At 34.1% G+C, this 21,387-nt stretch overlaps 1 protein-coding gene across 3 annotated transcripts in view; it reads left to right on the top strand.

Annotated features, from left to right (window-relative positions):
* The window catches only part of ALCAM (activated leukocyte cell adhesion molecule), a 177,950-nt gene that overhangs the window by 131,864 nt on the left and 24,699 nt on the right, over positions 1–21,387 (top strand). For all 3 annotated transcript variants that reach the window (XM_016151495.2, XM_016151494.2, XM_016151496.2), the window contains exons 4-11: positions 5,532–5,596; positions 6,837–6,924; positions 7,385–7,567; positions 12,265–12,392; positions 13,866–13,998; positions 17,584–17,696; positions 19,850–19,985; positions 20,092–20,225. In XM_016151495.2, the coding sequence (XP_016006981.2) occupies positions 5,532–5,596; positions 6,837–6,924; positions 7,385–7,567; positions 12,265–12,392; positions 13,866–13,998; positions 17,584–17,696; positions 19,850–19,985; positions 20,092–20,225 (980 nt within the window). The remainder of the gene's footprint in view (positions 1–5,531; positions 5,597–6,836; positions 6,925–7,384; positions 7,568–12,264; positions 12,393–13,865; positions 13,999–17,583; positions 17,697–19,849; positions 19,986–20,091; positions 20,226–21,387) is intronic.

The following is a 21,387-nucleotide window of genomic DNA, read 5'->3' as shown; positions in this document are numbered from 1 at the left end:
CCTCTGCTTTCTGATGATGACACCTAGAAATTATTAAAATTAGTAAGAAGAAAGAAACTTAGAGGTCCTGTCTACTACATCAAGAACAGTGGGTTTTTTTTTTTTTTCTGTTTCTCTTGTACTAGCAACTAAGTAGGACTGTCCCTGAAGTATTTATATGGACTTCGAAGCTCCTATGGGCTCATGGCATGGATTCAAAGAATGCTTATACTATCAAAGGAAAATTTGGTTCTCCAAAAGAACCTTGTAAAAGTATATTACATGTTTTAGTTGATTGCCTTTCCACTGAGGAGGCACCTTCCAGAAACCATCCACCCTTCTCAATTATTTTAGGAATCAGACCAACCACCAAGGGTTTGTCAGTCATACTCCCTTCTATTAAACACCCCAGATAATCTTCATCCTGTATTTGTCAATGTCCCATGTATTTTTTTTTCTTTCTTTTCTTTTATCTCACTTTAATGGTATTAGAAAGATGGACTGTGCACTGCTAAGGACACTTTTTCTAAAGATAGCAATGATTTTTTTTTTCTAATTAGTCCATGAGGTCATAAATATGAACACATATGAAGAATGTACCACACTAGGTACAGAGGTTAACTCACAGCACCTTAAGGGTTATGTGTATTGATTTGTCATTGTGGGGTTTCATTTTTACTGTGTTAAAATTAACAAATATCAAGATAATATACAAGAAAGTTGAGAAAATCCAGGTCGTGCCATTTTTGGCAATTTTCAGACTATACATTTTTTAAAAATGCCATACAGCAATTTGAAAAAAAAAATGCAATTGGTTTAATCAGATAAACTTTGTAAGATATTTTGGAATACAGAGGATTTCTATGATTGCGAAAACAACCTCACACCCACATACTGTAGCACTCCCAACCCCCTTCTCTTTTGAATGTTTTTAAAAACAAAGTGATTCTCAGAAACAGCATTTGCATTCCAGGCTCTTGGCCAGGGAGAATTTAAATAGACAAGTTACACACTCTTGAAAATGGCGTTTTATACTAGAAACTGTGGGACACTCCAAGTCTAATCAAATGAACAGCACAGCTCATGATAAAGAGAGTGTTTACAAGAGCATATCAGGGCTTCTTTTTTTTTTTTTTTTTTTTTTAAGAAATAATGAATTTACTTTGGGTCACTTTTTATGAAGCAAACAGCAGCTGTGATAGGGAGGCTTTCATTCTTTGCATGTATATATTGCAGTCGCTTAAGAGTTACTAGGCTCATTAATCAGTCCTCTGTTTCCTCCTGTCTAATCACCTAGCAACATGCACTGTGTACCACAGAATTGAGTATGGTTTACGTGATCTAATCCCAGATCAGCTTGCTGCAGAGTGTGACCCTCATGGGCAAAGTCAAATTGTCTTTATTCAAACTAGAAGCCATGACTGATGACTTTGTTACCTCTGATGTAGGGTTATTTGTTTAGTTTTAACCTATACCTCAGATACAAGAAATCATGCCCATATAGCAGCCCAGATCCAAATAAATCACGTTTTGTCGCCATTAATACCACTTTTTTTTGTAGTTGAATGCCATCAAAATCAATCCGTATTTGCGTTTAATGTACAAAGTTAATAAAACCATTTAAAATCAAGGGTAGATCTTTAGAAGTGCCCAAAGATTCATTCCAGTCATTGTGCAAAAGTCTTAGAAGTTAAATGGGTATGCAGATTGCCACATGGTCGTCAGTGGTGTGATGGACAAATCATTCCACTGGCTATCAGGAGACCCAGCTTTGTTAGACTGGCTGCTAATATCTATCCTTGGGCAAGTTATTTCACCAGTGTGGGGCTACAAGTCCCTCCTCATCAGCAAAATGAATTTTTTGAATTAGATGGTAGTTTTCCCACTGTATTCTTTGGATCCACTTGAGGAGCTAATGAAGAGAGCTAAGGAGGTAAGGACCCATTTCTGTTGGATTAGCTAGAATTCCACCTACTCAAATTTCTAAGTTTTTTGATGATGATTTGTTCAGGTAAAAGCAAAAGGGTGTGGGGGCAGGGAGGCAGGGCAGAAGAGCTCCAGCTCTACAAAAGCATTTAAAAACTACCAACCAAGCTAATCTGTCCACTGTCTTGTACTCTGGTGTCTGAGGTGTTAACAGGAAGACTGTTCCCAAGATATCAAGTTTCGTGTACACCTGGCCCAGCTCTTCCCTTAGTGATGAGCAGTGCTTCTTTGTTTCATGCAATTATTTTAGAGCTTTCATTTAGATACCATTATCAGTACTTTATCAAAATTGAGCATTCCTCCTCTCAATCTCCCTGTGAAAGTTAATCAACCTTCAGGTATTTTTTTTTTTGTTGGCGGGTGTGGTGGAATGAAGGAAGCAGGAAATGACCTATTTAACAAATGAGACCTACACTATATACTAATTTGGTTCCTTTAAATATTATATATTTACCTTATATAAATACCTTTTCTATCTCATGAGAAAAATAAACCGATTCTGTGCTCACAGTGGTTTAAAGTACATCAGGATTTATGAAGGGTGATTGCTGACTAAGTACTGAGAGAAGCTTTCTTAACATAACAGTGCACCTGCCTTTGCTGCTCTCCTCACATATTAAATTGAGCCATCCCATGTGTAGTTTTTGATAATCACAGTACCTTGTGGTGATATAGACCAGTTTTGCATTCATCGCTCTATCCTCACCTGGCTAAGAGACCTTTGACAAAATTATTTTAATAATGCAAATAAATTCAGGGCATGACTTTTCCTTTCTGTTCTAAACTTGGTTATGAATCCATGAATCATGTTAAAAGATAATTCATGCGAAGATTTTTTTTAAACACTTGGGAATCAATATGCAATTTTACTAAAATAGTACATGTCTTCTTTTATGGTCCTCCAACTAATACTCATTGATTGTTACAAGCTAATATAAAAGAAAATTACATGCAGGATATATAGTTAATATAGAGAGTTTGAAACAAAAGTTTAAGAAAATAACTCAAAGAAATGCAATGGGTATTACCATTACTTCCACAATACCCACTGTGACTCTCTCTTCCAAATAGAAAAGATGACTAGCAATGTAAAGAGGACTAAACTTTAAGCATCCTTTTATCAGGTTTACCTGGTTTTGCTACAGTTTCTTTTATTGAAATAAGAATAAATTTTAGAAAATATTCATGAGAGCAAAGTATATCTGGCTATGTGTAAAGGATCAACGGTTGTAAATACATCAAGTATTTATGATCATATTTACATTGATAAAACATCATGGGGTTTATAAGCAAAGGAAAGAAATATATTCTGCATAAAAGGAAGTATGTACCCAACTGTTCATGTATATGATTTTGGTGAACTAGAAAGTACTGTAACTGAGCTAAATTACCCACCTACATTTTATATTGAGCCTCCATTTTTTTCAGAGGATTTTTCAAACCTCTTCATGTATTCCAGGCGTAAATACTACTGAAGAAGACATGAAGGAAAATTATACTTTTTTTCTTATTAATTTTGATTGACCACATACATTAATTTAATATCTTATCTCTCTCCAGCTCTCAGGAGTTACTAAATAACTGATTTTAGTTCTCAGAAGATTTTGGCTTACCCACTTAAGCCCCAAGAATTTTTATTATGTTTATATAGTTTGTTTGCAGCCCTCTCTCAAATGTATTAGACATTCACCTTAAAACATAAATTCTGAAGAGAAATTAATGTTTTAGCAATAACTAAACTCAGAGTTGTAATTATGAATATTAATGACATTACATTAAAATAGCGATAACATCAAGGCTGACTAGTATATGGAAGGCTTTAATCCCCCCCCCCACCATATGTTTCCCAGAAATTACTGTTTTTTTGAGGACTTTTTGTCAGTTTTTTATGTCTTTTATTCACATTCCTAAGCAGTCAGGTGGTTAGATGTCAGTTCTTGTTTGTGCTAATGTAATTGCCCCTGCAATACCTTTCTATTCTTCTATATTTTCATTTTGTATTTTTCTATCTTTTTTTATGTGTTTTGTTTGTAATCTATGTAGTTAAAAAATAGATAATCACTCTCATGAAAATAGTATTAGGAGAATTATATATCTAGAATTAATAGTAAATAGGTTCTCCTATAATTAAACCACATGAGTTTCACGCATAGACAGATTTGTTATTATTATTCATTATTCTAATTTGTAATACATAAAACATAATTGCAAAGGTGAAATTAACTTTCATTATTAACCTGAAGAAGGTTATATTTTTTTGCAGATAATCTTGGTGATAATTCATATTGCTACTGTAAAGACTTTTGGTCTTCATCTTTGTTTTCCGTAATGGTCTAGGTAGATAATATTTATGGTAACTGAATTTCAAACTGAGCAATAATTATGCAAAAACAAATTTAGTTTAGTTTGATAATCAAAATTATAAGTATTGGAGATGGTAAACAATAAGACTATGAAAGAATAGCTGGTTGTTTTATCTTTCTTTTCTTTATATTTTTGTATTTGTATTTTATTTTATTTTATTTTTTATTATGGTGACATTAGTTAATGAAATCCAGTAAGTTTCAGGTGTACAATTCAATAGTAAGGCATATACATATTGCACTGTGTGTTCACCACCCATTGTTTTTAATTGCCTGTTTTTATATGAGAGTAAAATAATTCTGCTCCATGCAACTCACAGAAATCGATGCCAATGAGGCAATACCCATTTTCTGTAGACTAATTGTTAAAGCTAAAGTTAAAAAACAAAAATCCATCAATGATAGAAAACTAGCAGCTAAGCATAAAATAACTTAAAAATAAGTTTAAATAATACATTGTTGCTAAGTTTTTCAATCATGAAGCCTCTACTAGAATTTATGCTTACGAAATTTCCTATATTTAAAATGCTTCTGTTCATTATCTCAGATTCCGAATTTGAAAGATTTCCCCACATTTATAATTTTGTAATATGACTTCACTTAAAGGTAAGAAATGAGTTACATAGAAAACTTAGGGCTCTACATCCCTAGACTAGCTTTATATTTCTCATGATTTTAGAGCAATGATTCTTAGACTTCATTGTGCCCAAGAATCCCCTATGGAACTTGTTTAAAATGTAAATTTATCAGATTTTCCCTCCAGAGATTCTTATTCATGTAGGGCTCAGGAATCTGCATTTTAAACAATACCCTTGATTCTAATTCATGTGGATTGAAGTCTTACCTAAGGAGTTGGAAGCAATAGATATGATAATCAATTGGAGATAATACATCTCAGTTAATACATTAACCTCTGTTTCAGTATCAAATCCATATTCATTGTTTATACAGTATCCAAACATTATTGATATTTTATTCAAAGTAGTTATAAGCATTTAAAATAGTATTTAAGATAATAAAGCAAATATTCAAAGAAGGTAGACTAACTAGATTTCTTAATTACATATTATATTGGCAATCCATTCTATATTTTATTGTTTGATTTTTCTACTTTGAGTAAATGAATTATTTTTCTATAAACAAAATCACAATGTCCTTTTAGTCTTCTACACGTGCTTAAAACTTTTCTCTACTTTACCTTAGAGCAACCATCTAAACCGGAAATTGTAAACAAAGCACCATTTCTTGAAACAGAGCAACTAAAAAAGGTAAGAACTTGTTTTTATTAATTTTCTTTACCTAGCCTAGTATTAAAATGCCTTTCCTGGCCTCTGGTGCCAGGATAAATAAGGTAGACTTTTCCTTGTATAGCCAGCAGTGTTGCAGGTGCCAGTCAGAAAGACTGACTGGCAGAGTGGGGATGTGGAGGAAGGTGATGCCATTTCTGAAGGTAGAAGGGAGAATGAGAATAACAAAAATGCATCACTCTTTCTTGTTTTAATGAGCCGAATGTTTAATGGAATTATGAAAGATGAGTAGATTTTCTCTAGATCAAAGATAGAAAAAGCTTCCCAATAATTTGAAGTAATATGATGTGAAAGAGAATGACATTTTTGGGTAACATTAAGTTTTTGGCATTGCTGGAACTTTGGGTTCTAAGACAATGGACAAGAGAGTACAGTGAGATATAAATCTGGGGAGGTAAAAAGAGGCTGGATTGTGACTGGCCTTAAATGTTATGTGGGGATTTTGGACTTTATTCTGTTGACAAATTCTGCTATTGAAAAGTTGAAGTAATGGTGTGAGAAGATCAGATTTGAAAGATCACATTAGCAGAGATTTGTAGGGAGGTGGCATTGTAGGAAGGACAAAACTGGAATTCCATATTTGGGCACACCAGTAGGCTAATAATCACACTTGCGCTAGCCAAGATATTTCCATTTTTCTTTTTTGCAGGGGTAGGGGGAAATTGCAAGTCTGGTATTTTTTGAATATCAAATTTTACTGTATAATATTATTTGATAAACACTAAATATTAAAGTTAAAACACATTTGAAGAAAAGTGAGTGGGGGTTAGAGATTATAAGTATATGTACCATCATCTGAAATATATGTAGCATGAAACTAGAGAGGCAGAGCCATACTTTAACACTGTTAATGATTCTTGCACACATAGATCTGTGATCATGGTAATAGCCAATGTTAATATAATTATGTTATCTAGTTAATGTTAAAAAGGAATAATGTCAAAATGAATTTGGTAACGCTTTTAAATGAATGTGGTTTTATTAATATTTGCAGCATCTATTATATATTTTAAAATGTGTAAGACATTGTTTTTATACAAGTGAGCATTTATTCAGTCCTTAGTCAGTGTTTGGAAAATGAATGAGTCAGGAACTCTTTGGAGTAATTCTAACCACCTCTACCCTGGCCCCTTAGCATTCTGGGCTTCCAAATTGACAACCCCTGATGAAACCAAAGTAACATTTCCTATTTGTTTTGCAGTTGGGTGACTGCGTTTCAAAAGACAGTTATCCCCCTGCCAACATCACATGGTACAGGGGTGGAAAGGTGCTGCAATCCCTTGAAGGAGGTGGGTAAAAAGTGGGTAATAAATTCGATGACCTGTTTTGACTTTTTCTTGTCTAGGAATTCCTTAGACTATCCTGCATCTAAATATGTTGCCCTCTTTTGATCTATGATTCTATGCTTTGTTACTTTAAGTAGCCATTAAACCATTAAGTGATTATTTTAAAACACTATTTTTAACCCTAGTGCAGAAGAATCAAGAGCAGGGAAAATTATTTCTGTATATGGCATGTTCTAGAAGTTAATTAAAGTGAGTGGGAAATAAGATTTGATGATTCTATTTCTGTCTTTGTCACTGATTCATGATTTTGAAAAGACATCCTGCCTCACTAAATGTCAATTTCCCCTCCTATTAAATACAGTGAGAAGGACAAAACCACTTGTCAAAGGTGTTATGACATTTAATTAAGAATTGTGATTATCTAATGAAAGATTCTATCAATAGTGTTCTTTATTTTCTTCAGAGGTGGTCATAAACCGTACAAAGAAAATGGACCCAGCAACTCAGCTCTATACCATGACTTCATCTCTGGAGTACAAAACAACCAAGGCTGACATAAAAATGCCATTCACCTGCTCTGTGTCATATTATGGACCGTCTGGCCAGAAAACAGTTCATTCTGAACAAACAGTCTTTGATATTTACTGTAAGTAATTCAACATATAATTACCAATTTTAATGCATCACAAAGAATATTCAACTGCTTATCAATCCTTTAAATCCCTATCCGAATGCTCTTAGGATTCTACTTCCAAACTCCCACCCCCACCCCCATTCCCTAGCACTAAAATAATCTCTTCTTCATTGAAAGACCTGTAGAATAAAGGTTCGCATGTCTCGTGATATCTTTCACTCTGCTTTGTTATTTATGAGCATTTTTTCTGTATTCTGCTAGACGCTAAGTTCCTTAAAGACAAGATCTTATCCCTTTCAGTAGTCCTCAGGCCCAGCATACAGTCATGAATTTTACAGGTGTTCAGAATGCTATCTGATGGTTTTCTCAATAAATGACAGATGAGTAGAGGCTTCTGTCTTCTAGATAAGGAATTTCCATTCTAATGGAGAGATTTATTTTATTAATGAGATCAATTGCACAAGTTAAATAGGATATTGTATTCCAAAATATTTTGTTAACTTTACTTCATAGATTTGAAATATAGAATAGCAGACTACAAAGGAACCTTTTTGATTTTCCAATCTGACTACATTATTTTACTTACCAGTAAAGTGAAGTCCTGAAACTTGCCCTAAATTAGCTGTAGAGACTAGATTAGAACCTTTTCTCCAATGCCGTGCTCTCTTAGCAAAACAGATGCCAATATAATCTAATGATTAAGAACAAACATGCTATCAGTCCAGTCTTAGCCCTGTCAATTACTGTTTCTAGAAAAGGAGCATAAATATTTTAGGTCTCAGTTTTCTAATCTCAAAATGGGAAAAATATTATAATGCATAGTGTCATTATGGAGATTAAGTGAAATCACAAATTTAAAATAGCACACTGTATTACACATTAAAAGCTCATTATTAAATACTATTGTCATTATTAGTAATGATCGTTATTACTACATAAGCATTGGGATAGAGATATCTTGATGTGAAATATGCAAGAAAGAATTTTATTATTTAAAAAATGAACAAAAAATTCTTATAATACTGCCATATGTTGTAGAATAACCTAGCACATCTATCCTGGAGAAAGAGTATAAATTCCAATAGAGCCTTCAGAGGGTTTTATTTCATTTGTTTTTCTATTTTCTATTTTGGTTCCATAAAGTATGGAATCTTATTAAAAAGCAAAACTGAAATTCTCCCTGCCCTAATAATAGTCATTTAACTTTTAACTTTGTAAATACATTTCAGCTTGGTTTAAAAGCAAGGATTGCTTGGATTTCATCATGTATAGTTATCTAATATCAAATGATTATTTCTGTAAGTAAAGGAAGAATTCTATCTGTTCAAAAATATTCAATTGGACATATGCTATCTTGGCGTAAGTGCAGGAGTGCCAGATAGTAAAGAACATCAAGATGAGTAACAAAGAATGGGAAATTGACTGAAGAAAGAGCAGGAATGTATATATATGTCTGGCATGGGGAGTTGGGTGGGCAGAAAAGTTCTTGGTTTTATTGAAGGAAATGATTTTATTCTCACTGCCTGTGTGGGGTGCATTTGGCAAAGCTTTTGAGAAGTCATGATGTATTCAGTGCTGGGTTTCATAGCAAAGACAAAAAAGTGTTTAAGTCATAGTCCTGACATTTAGAGAATTTGCTGCTCCAACAGAGAAATAAGACACTGCATCAGAAAGAAATTGTCGATGCCAGGTTGCAAGTGGTAAGTGCCGTAGGAACTCAGTAAACAGTCCTAAAAGATCAGGTGCCCAGAGACAGTAATTGTCAAACTTTAGCGTACATCAGAATCACCTGAAGGACTTGTTAGACCACAGATTGCTGGACCCTGCTGTAGTTTCTCATCTAGTAGGTGCAGAGAGGGGCCCAACACTTTGCATTTATAATAAATTCCCTGGTGATGCTACTGCTGCTGATCTGAGGTCCACACTTGGAGAACCACTACTCTAGCATGAAGTGGAAAGGACAAAGAGTATATTCAAGAAAAAGAAATTTGCTATCGTGCTAAGTGAAATACGTCACAGAAAAAGCTGAGAACCATCTGATTCCATTCAAGTGTGGGGATATAAAACCAAAAGCGACAAACAAGACAAACAAACAAACAAAAACCCATAGACACAGACAATAGTTTAGTGGTTACCAGAGGAAAAGGGGAGAGGAATGGAGGTAGAAAAATGTAAAGGAAGTCAAATAAATGGTAACAGGAGATTTGACTTTGGGTGGTGAACACACAATACAATATACAAATGATGTATTATAGAATGGTACTTGAAGCATATAATTTTATTGATCAATGTCAGCCCAATAAATTTAATTAAAAAAAAATTTGATAAATTCTTCTTAATTAAGCTTGAGAAGGATGCACTAGTCCACTCATTTCTTACCCTGTTCTGTCAGTAATGAATTTTTATGGAATCTAGCTTTTTAATCTTTTTGTTTATCTTATTTCTGCCTTTTGACACTGCCTAAGATTATGCCACCATTCTTCATTGCCTGCCTTTCTGTGACAATTTTCTAAAAATTATTCCTCCTGTCTCTTAACTCCAAACTGCTATCAGAAATGTCTTTCTTAAACACAAATGTGACCATGTCACTGCTATGATTAAAATTCTTCAACGACACCTAAGATCTCTGAGATTAATCTTCACACACCTAAGATCCCTGAGATAAATCTTCACACTTAATGTCTCAATTTTCATCATCACTTCACTGTACCTACCATGGCCTGTTCTGTTTTCCAGATTCCTCCTATAAAATACCATTCATATGCCCAGCTATATGCTGTTACTACCTCACCTTTATCATCTAGCAAACACTTACTTAGTCTTCATATCCCAGCTCCAGGGTCAATTCCTACTGGAAGCTTCCCAAACTCATGCATCATATGCTATCAGTGGTAACTATGCTTACATCATATGCAGTATTTACCTTGTTATAGTCTTAATTGTTAAGTTTACTCTCATAAAAAGATTGAAAGTTCATTGAAAGCAGAGACTATGCTATTTTTAACTTTATAACTTTATACATAGTACCTGCAAAAAATAACTATTAGCTAACAAATGAATAAATGACAGGACAGAAGAATAAACGGAAAGATGGGAGGAAGAAAATTTGAGTAGACTCTTTTGTTATGTAGGGGTATATATAGAGCAGTGAGGTGGAAAATTCTCACTAGATCTAGATTCAAGCCAATTGTAGATGCCAGGTTAAGAAGTATTTATTTAATTCTCTCTGTAAAGATTGGGAATACTTATAGGGTTTGATCATTGTAATAATAGTCAAAATCCTACTTAAAAACTGATTTAGAGAAAATATATATGAAGTAAAAAAGATAAAAGTTCAGGGTGAGGGACTGAATGAAATTTGGTCGCACTGTTTCAGGTGTAAGTTCATTAGAGCCTTGACTAGGGAAGTGTTTATGGAAATAGAAGGGGAGAATCAGATGCAAATATGCAAATATGAAGTATTAATTATTAGGACTTGGCAACTGAGTGGATAAGAGAGGACAAAAGAGAAAGCAAGAGTAGCTGTCAGAATGATGTTTTACTAATAGAGTAAAATTTAAAGTCAGGAGAAAAAGGTGGATAAGATGCCATTAATTTTGTTCAAGACATGATAGTGACCATCTAGAAAGTTACTGTGAAAAATCAAATGTGTTACACTAACCTGCTGATCTCAGTTTAGTTCTCCAACCCTGTAATACAGAGTAGAGCCTATTGAGGAGGGAACAGAGAGAAAGGAAGTTTTGAAATAGAGCAAGAAGTTAGACATATTGTGATTTCTAGCTGTTCTAGTGTCAGCTTTGATTGGAGAGATGTGACACAGTAATGTGTGGCAGGCCAAAATCGTCAGAGGAGGGCCACATGCAAGTGTGAAGGAGGCCTAGGATGGAACGTCAGTGGGTGATCAAAAACAAACTTATTTACTTTCCAACTTTACTGAGAACTGCTTGTCAAGGAACTACTACCAGGATATTAAGAAAAAACTAATAAGAAATATTTTAAGCCAATATTTTAAGCATTCTACTGTCGAGCAGTAGCCTCTACTAAAGAATACCCCTTGGCCCTATTTTCTCCATAAAAATGACCAAAATGGAATAAAAGTTACATCTTGGTTCCAATGAATAGAACAGAATTATAATACACTTACAGTCCTGTTGATTGTGTTAATGGTCTCCCTCAGCTCACAGGATTCATCTTTCTTGAAAGCAGATCTACTCTCCTGTGTGCCAAAAATCTTGCTGGTGTTATTCAGCTCATGTCGCTTTTTATTTAATATAAGGTATTAGGTAATATGAGTGCAGGGGGCCCTAACAGCTTTAGGTACTTTGCTAGCTGATCCAGTCTCTCCAAACTGTAAGATTCATATAATATAGTTAAATGTCGTTGTAATGAAATCATATAGTGAGATTGCTCCTACTAGTTTTTTTTACCATAAAATAATTATAGTCATTCCTACTATAGTTAAAGACATTTTGCTAAGTAGAAATTGATTTTTATGTAACAGAGTCTCTTTGTATTTTGCTCCAACTAAGATTAGTACTTAGTATAGCAAGTAGCTATTAACTTCAATCCTTCTATAAAAAGATATATTTAAGTAATTACCATTACCAGCTTCTTGAGAAAATTGTGTATAATTTAGTCATTTGCATTGTATGTACAGAGTAATTTGGTATTTGATGAAAATGGTTAACTTATATCTATGACTCTTGCAGATCCTACAGAGCAGGTGACAATTCAAGTGCTGCCACCAAAAAATGCCATCAAAGAAGGGGACAATATTACTCTTAAATGTTTGGGAAATGGTAACCCTCCTCCTGAGGAGTTTTTGTTTTACTTACCAGTAAGTACTTAAAGACTATTACTTAAGCTAGACTGCTGTCATTTTGTCCTGTTTGGCAGCTGCCTGACATCAAGGATTGTATGTATTTGGGCAGCTAAAAGGACAAATGGGTATCATTCTTGGGGTCAAGGGATACCTGTAGGACGTCCTTTGAAAGCTTCTCTAGCATGTGCCAATGCTCTTGGCTTTTTTCTCAATGTTAAGAGATTTCAGGGACAAAAAAGGAAAAAGCTGATCAGAGGAAACCATAATTACAAAAACTCATAGATTATTTCATTATCTAAATAAACTATAAAAATCAGCTCTTCGGAAGCAGATTACTGTAAAAAAAAGTGATGGTCTGAGTCTCCCTGTCATACCTACCTTAATATGTCTGTGAACCTCTGATGTAGGTACAGTTCTGTGGTACATTATATTCAGCTTGATAGACTAAAGCTGTGGGCTATATCTTGGTATTGTATATAGTCTTGAAGAACAAGTTCCTCAACTCTTATAAGTATCATAGCTGAAATAAATGATATGTATAGAGGATAATTCAGATAATTCCTTTGGACAGGTTCTACGTGCCATAGTAGTTTGGAGCCAGACTAGTAGAGAGCTCATCTGAGGACATTCGTTTGCTCCCCCACAATTCTGCGTTTCTGTTTGACATAACCTTCCAATGAGAGAAACTATGTATAACTTTATATGCATTTTTTACTGCAGGGATATGTTTACAAATGTCATCCACTACATTACTGAGTAGTGTTTAAGACTATCACCCACTACAATACTCAGAAGACTAATATAAGTAATTTCTTTTAGACTGTAAGATTATAAATGTAGACAGACAACTTTGTTTCTCCTAATCAATTGACAGATTGTCTTGCGTGCAAGTGAAATTTTGAAACTAGTTATGTTTCTTCCTTGGTTATCAGGGATGACAGAGCCAAATGTGTATCTTAGTTTTATAAACCATATCTGTGATTATCTTTTTTTGTTAACATATATTTCTATTCCATCTATATTTTTGTATTTTTAATTCATAACTATTTTTCTCTTTTTCTTTATTTATTTTCCCCTCTCTTTCTTTCCCTTGCTTCCTTCTTTTCTTTCTTTTTCTTTATTTTTTCCTTCCTTTCTTCTTCCTCTTCTCTTTATTTGGATATATGGCATTTTTTAAAAGTTGCCTTGAATCGTTCTGTCAAATTAGGCAAAGCATAAATATAAAAAGAAAATACTGAAATTATATATATATAAAATTATATATATATAAAATCCATGCTGTCAATAAAATAGAGGTCATCAATACAATGTAAATTAGCTCCTCAATTTAAATTATTTTTCCAGAAATCAGATAATACAAATTGCACTCATTTCTCCAATCAAAGAAACACATTCCTTTTTTCAGTTTTTTAATTTTCATCAAGAAATGCAACTGTTCTTATTGTAGATACCAAGTGTAATCATCTAATATTTTGCCTTTATCAAAAGGGACAGCCCGAAGGAATAAGAAGCTCAAATACTTATACACTGACAGATGTGAGGCGCAATGCAACAGGAGACTATAAATGCTCCCTGGTAGACAAAAAAAGCATGATTGCATCAACATCCATCACAGTTCATTGTAAGTCACCTTATTCTTCATTAAAAATTTCACTTAAAAAGAGCTCTAATAGTCTAATGTGGCTATCTTTCCCAATAAATTGCAGCTTTGTCTTTCTTGAAAAATATGGTATCAATCAACTTACTGAAGTGCATAAAAATAAGCTCAACTTTGGTCCATGTTTGCACTGCAATATTGAAATCTTGCAGTGGGAACTAATTTTTAGCAGTGGGAAACCTCCATCTTTTTTCTAAATGTCTTGAATTTGTGGCATCTACAAAAATATACACATGGATCTTAAAGAAATTATTAATTTTATCTTTTATGAAAAATATGTATTCTTAAGGTTCACTTGGTTTGCTTTTGGCCCATAAAAGTGTAGATTATGTATTTTTTTTCCTTTTTTTTTTTTTTTTTTTAATGTTAACACCCAAACCCAAGCAACTTGAAGTTACTGTAGACTCAACTTTTGGAAGAGGAGGTAGAGACCACAGAAAGCCATTTACCGGCTTCAACAGAGAATGCTAGAAAATTTTTGGAAACAGAACTTCTTCAAAATTGCCCTGAAATACCTTTTTTTTTTTTTCTAACTTTAAATTGTTTTTGATCTCCAGGTACTCCAAAAGTCATGTTTATTCCAGTGTGATAGAGAAAGATATACATAAAAAACATATTTGTCATGTTCTTAATGATGTACCTGATGCATTGTGGAAATTGGGAATTAATTTGAACTGCTCCCTGGTAGACCTCAGAGTGCTTTGGGCAAATGTCAATCTTGCTTGGAGATATAGCCCAAAATTTCTAATACAACTTTTGCACCCAGTAACACCATTAATAAGGTTTCCTCTAGACATGATCCACTATAATTCCATTGAATATTAGGGGGTTCTTTGTTTTAAAATTGAGAGACTTTAGAAATCATTCTAAGGAAATGGTTCTAAATCTTTTGCTCTACCCATGATGCTTGGAAAATATGTAGGACAGGAGCTAAAACTTTGAGGAAGATACAAGGAGGTACCTTGGGAAACAGAGTAACCAGATGGCTGTTTTTGAGTGTCTAATGTTGGAAGCACACCCTGGGGAGTCCTGTAAAAACAGTGGGCTGTTAAGAAATATTCATAGCCAGGCCATTTCTCTGTTTGCTCCATATTTATGTTGCACAGATCTGAGTGTGTCTGCCTCCAGGGACTGTTTAGACAAAAAGTAGTGACCTCTCAGGATAACAGTGCCACTTTTTTTCTCTGAGGACTAGTCAGTCATGGGACCATTTGTCCAGCCAGTTCCATGGGAGGGAAAAGAAAGTAGTAAAATGAGGGACTATAACTAGCATATAGAATTGCCTATGGAATAACTCTCTGTCTTCATGAGATCTTTAGGCCAATAATTAATCATACAGTGTTGAGAGATGGTATGATATGTTTATGTTTAAAAATTGTAAGCTACTCAGGACCCTAAAAGGAGAAGGTTCTTATTTGTATTACTAGTAGATCAGGCAGGGAGGAATAGATAACAGACTGATAAAGTAAAAGAGTTAGCTGCAGCCACATAGTACCTCCCTGATCAGCTGTGATAAGGAAAATATTTAAACAAAGCATATAAAAGTTTAACTGGAGTTCAGTGCATTTAATTGGATTTAAATACCTTTTAGTTTTGACAGGGAGACCATTAACATTAGGTTTTAAATCCTATTGATCCTTAAAAGCTGAAAAAAAGTATAGCAAGCAACTCGACATTTTACTCTAAATTACCTGAAATGAAAACATAAAAATGCTATTTTTTCCCATTTATCTTTGATTGCTTTCCAAACACGAGTCGTTTTCTTTCCATTGATGATTAAAGAGTGGGGATAGAGAAGCACCAACCCATACTTGCACATGTTTACAGAACAGACCTGTCATCAGCACTTTCAGCCACAGACCCATAGTTGCTGATAAAATGTCTATCATTCCTCTGCCAATTCATGCACATATAGATTCTTCATCAGAACTTCCAAAGTCCACTATTATCCTTTAAAATCTCTTACCACTGGCAAGTTAACTGTTCAGCAAAGAAAAACTTTGAACTCACTCTGAATAGAATTTTCATGCAAATATAATTCATCCAAATATTCTTAGGAAACTCCATTCTTCTATGTGATAATGCATGTTCTAATATTAATGAGAAACTGAGAAAGCATGCTTCTTCCCTTCATTCATTCAACAACAGTTTTTGAGAACCTACCACGTAGCAGACACTATGGATACACAGTGACAATTCAAGTCATGGTCCCTACCCTCATGGTCTCTACAGCCTAGCAGGAGAAATAGATATTAAAAATGATGTTCAAACAATCAACACATTACAATTATAGTATGTAAAACCAAGGAAAAGCAAAGGGTTCAACAGCAAATTCCCACTGCTAGTGAATAAAGTCCCAACTCTTCATATGGCAAGCACAGTTCTTTACAGTCTGGCCTTAATTAATTTATCTTCCACATAGTATAATCATTCATACCAGATTACTCACTACTGTGAAATCTACCAGGCTCTGTCACTCTTTTGCCTTTGCTTACGTGGCAGAAGTTTTTTCTGCATTGCCACTTACGAAGCCCTTCTCAACCATCAGGGACCACAAAACGGATACTGCCTCCTATACTAACCTTTATTACTGCGTTGAAACCCATTTTGGCTCTAGTCTCTAAACTCTCATAAGTCTTTGCTTGTACCTGCATTTGTAGCTCTTCTTTTAGTTTTTCAGCAACTATTTATTGAGCTCCTAATTTACAGCACATTTGCTACTAGATGCTGATTTTATTTATGCTGCTATGTATCGAGTACATATACCCTCTGCTTCAAAAATTGTAAATTGTAAGCTCATTATTCATCTTTGTGTCTCCCATCAGTGCTCAGAACATAGTAGCCATACAATAAATGTTTGCTCTATTGAATCAGATTTCCTCATATAGACTATAATATGACAGTAAGATTTTTATAGAAATTAGTTTCCATCTGAAAGATTATATGTCCTTAGATGTGTACATACTCTATTTTTAAAAGATGATATCTGCCAGCAGTATACTTAACAATAGATCTTAGTTAAATTTCAACTGTGTGACAAATAGAATAGAATTTTTAAAAAGTATTTAACTATTATAGTCAATTCTCACTGAAGAAACTACACATGCTACCTAATAACTTTTCAATTTATCACCTGCTAGCTAAATATACTTGATGTTCCCATGGTATGCCTTACCCCTCTCCCCCCACCTTTTAAATAATATTTACCTAGTCATCATCTCTATATTCTTCCAGAGGTGATTTAGGAATTTTTTTTCCTTAAGGTGATATAGCCAGGGGAATACTTATATGCAGTGAAAAGATCAATCATGTTAACTGCAAATAAATGCACAATCAATTAGATTGACCATTCACTTGTCTAAACTGGTCTCAAAGCTGACTTGAAGAATGACCGATTATGCTACAGTTCAGTTATTTCAGTCACATAAATCAGTTCTGAATTTTCAAGTGCAATTGGAGGGTTGATTTTTTTGTTGTTTTTTCTTCAAAATATTTGGACTATCTTACTTTCCTGGAGTTTGCATTTCAAACAGATTTTCTGCTTCACAGATTTGGATTTGTCCTTAAACCCAAGTGGGGAAGTGACCAAGCAGATCGGCGATGCCCTGCCTGTGTCATGTACGATATCTGCTAGTAGGAACGCAACTGTGGTATGGATGAAAGTAAGTAATATTCTTTGGTGGTATTCTACTGTTTGAACTGATTCCTCTTAAGCTTTTTTCTCATTTTATGTTATACTCAAATGCATACATCCATGGGTAACATATTTATGCACCCACGCTCATACTCTTTCTCTATGTATAATAATAAAAATCATGTCACAATCAAATTTTAGAGATACTCACCAATAGTAAGCCATCTATAATTGATGCTCTGAAACTTAGTTTGGGGGGCATTAATTCGATTTAGTTATGTGTATCTACTAATTGTATTCATACCCACATGCTTATGGACACACATATGTAGAGCTATATACTTTATGGCTTAACAATTTATGATGTGTTTTAACACACATTATTTTCACATGACAGTTACCACAATCCTGTGAAATATGTAGGCCATTTATTATTTCTTCGTTTTATTCATAAAGAGATTGAGGTGTGAGAAATCAGAAAACTCACAAAGTGACAGAGTAGAGACTCCAGCTCAAGTCTTACTGAGTATAAATACTGTACTCTGGTCACATAAATTTCTGTCTCTCTGCTGAAACTTGTCTTATGTCTCTGAAAGTGTGTTCCACGGAATTAGTAACTTCCTAGAGGTACATATCTCTTTTCACCCCTGAGCTATAGTAGAACACCTAGAACATACTAGGAGCTTAGTCAATACTTCCTGAGTGAGTACATATATATTCTTGTAATTTTCTGAAATGTAGGCCATTACCTGGGGGACCCAATCATTGCTACTTTTTTTTAGAGTGAGAAAGTAGAATTGGTAATTTAGAATTTGAGACAAGGTAATCACCAAAGGAAATGGTTATAACTATGATTCCTCCACTCAGATCCCTAGCTAGTACATCTAAACATTCAGCGCATTTTTTTACCGGAACATGGCATCTAACAACAGCACTTAACTAGAAACGTGTTGGCAAAACACACATAAAGCATTAGAAATAAGGGTGGACAAGTATTATCTCTATTAAAAAAATTGTGGGGAAATGTATTGTTAGAGTTTCTTCTTGATGACAATATAATTTATTTTGTATTGCTCTTTAGCCTCTTTTAATGCTAAATCCCCTGTTACTTGTTCTCTTACTCTTAAAGTTCAGTTTTTTATTTCACTTCATTTTAAACACAGCCTCATCACAACTTTTTGTTCACTCAGATAAATTAAAATGTTACTCCATAGACTGCATATTCAACAAAAGATATTTATAGTAGTTTATAGTCAAAAGGCTAGATAAGTTCTAGGCACCTAGACTACTCAGTAATATTATGAACACTCATAAAATGTTTTACTACAGGACTAGAAAAACTAGTTTACTTGGCTAAAGAGTTTCTACGTCAACTGCAGTCATTGTTGTTAATTGACTACCTAATGTCAGTGGTGCTCATCAATATTGCCTGGCTATTAGTTAGTCGATGGAAATGGAAAACAATTCATAGTGGACAAAGACCACACATTCTTAGGATTATGTTTAGTTGTCTGCTTAGGGGCATATCAATTCCTGCTAAAGTAGTATCATTTTCTGTATACCAAGAGATTTTTAAAAATTAAATGTTGTATTTCCTTTGTTCATAGAAACTAGGATAGCAAGCTATTATTAAAGATTTCTTAAAAAAGCATTTTGTCATACTTGTCATGGCTCCGTAATGGATACCCTGTCTTGATAACTGTATCCTATAAAATGACTTTCAGGCATCTATATCCATCATTGATTATATAGCACAAGTCTTTACTGTCTATCAATCCTAATTCATCTATATCTACATTCATTATAAGGAGTAGTTACTGTGGATTGAAAATGCTTAATGTAAACACATTATATTATTTATATAATTCAGTCTTCATAACAATTCATTATGGTAAGATTATCACCCCACTTTACAAATAAAGAAATAAAGTCTCAGAAATTTAGGAACTTGTTCCAAATTATAAATTTAGTAAACAAGAGTCTGAAAGAAAACTGACATGTCTGACTCTAAAACTACAAAGGAAAAAAGAAATTTATTTTTGAAAGCATCTAAAGTTAAGAAAAAGAAGCTTGCATTTTCATTAGACCCAGAAGAATAATTTTAGGCTTAATTATAATCTAATAAATACATTGAAAGTTATTATTGTACCATGTGACATAATTAACTTTTTATTTAATCAGGATAACACCAGGCTTAAATCTAGCCCATCATTTTCTAGTCTTCACTACCAGGATGCTGGAAACTATGTCTGTGAAACTGCTCTGCAAGAGGTAGAAGGACTAAAGAAAAGAGAGTCATTGACTCTCATTGTAGAAGGTAATTAAATACTTGAGCACCAATTTAAATTGTTCTTTGAGAATTTGATATCTGGTTGCTTTTATGACCTCAGATCAACATTATTTTAATTTTAATAATACTTTAGGAAAACCTCAAATCAAAATGACAAAGAAAACCGATCCCAGTGGACTGTCTAAAACCATAATCTGCCATGTGGAAGGATTTCCGAAGCCAGCTATACAGTGGACAATTACTGGTAGTGGAAGTGTCATAAACCAAGCAAGTATTTGTCTTATTGTTCTATACTGCACTTGGTTCAATGTGGAGTTTTATTTAGATACCTAAACTATGGGCTAGCTAGTTACCAATATAAAATTTGCTCTATATTCTCAGAGAAGGCTTTTGCTAAATTCTTAATTTTCCCAAAGGCATAACATGGCTCAAAGAGAAAATTTAAAACCCATGGCCACGGAGAATGGAAGAATCATTATGTTGTGGTCAGTGTCTATTTTTAAAAAAATGTAAATTGAGTGTTCTTACATGGTCATTAATTCTTGAAACTTGGGTAATTAAAACATTAAGGTATGCACTTTTCTGCATCATAAATTTACACATCTGAGTATAAGTGGCCTACATTACTTTGCTTACTTATGCACACTAAAAGATATTTCTTCTTAAAACTGGGCCCTGGAGTGTGGTGAAGAACACATTCACTGTTTCTGAACATATGGACTAATTTGCATATGCCAAGGCTGGGGCCAGAATAAGGCTAGCTAAATATGTGGCGATTAGGGTGCTTCCTTCTAAACAAAAGTAGACATAAACCAAATCTTAATATTTGTACCTTTATCAGGACATTTTAGTAATAGCAAAGGGCTAAGGACTTAAGAACACTACCAGTAATTTTCTCTTTTCTTTGATTAAAAAAAAAAAATGATACTATGGCCTGTTACTAGGGGTTTAGAGCTGTAATCCCATTAAAGTGCCAGTCTGCTTGGGCTGCTGACACACTCATTAATTCCATTTTCTCTACAACAGTCTTCATGTTCCTCTTCTCAGTGGAGCCAATTAAAGACTCTTCAGCAACACCTAGAGGCGCCATTTGATTATCTGAATCTTCTGTGCTGCTTTCTTCCAAGCTTTAGACCCTGTTGAAATCTGAGAAAGTGCATATCATGCATAAAGTAGAGTTGCAATTTAGTTTTAGTTAAAATTTCTATTCTTTCTCTGTCTAGGGAAGTTTGACCTCTGGTCCACATTATGTAAAGTGGTTTTTCAGAGCAAGGTGAATTTTGGCTCTTTTACCTATGGGTGATACGTCTATGTTTGCATAACTCCAAGTATAGAAGGTCCCAAAAGGAGTGGGCACATTCGAGAGAAATGACTCCTGATTTGGTTAGGTATGATGGGGACGCAGAAAAGAGCATACATGAGGAGGACA

Source organism: Rousettus aegyptiacus, unplaced genomic scaffold, assembly GCF_014176215.1.
Source record: "Rousettus aegyptiacus isolate mRouAeg1 unplaced genomic scaffold, mRouAeg1.p scaffold_m13_p_4, whole genome shotgun sequence".
Classification (NCBI taxonomy): Eukaryota; Metazoa; Chordata; class Mammalia; order Chiroptera; family Pteropodidae; genus Rousettus; species Rousettus aegyptiacus.
Note: the sequence above shows the minus strand (reverse complement) of the source record. Positions and strands in the feature narration are given on the sequence as shown.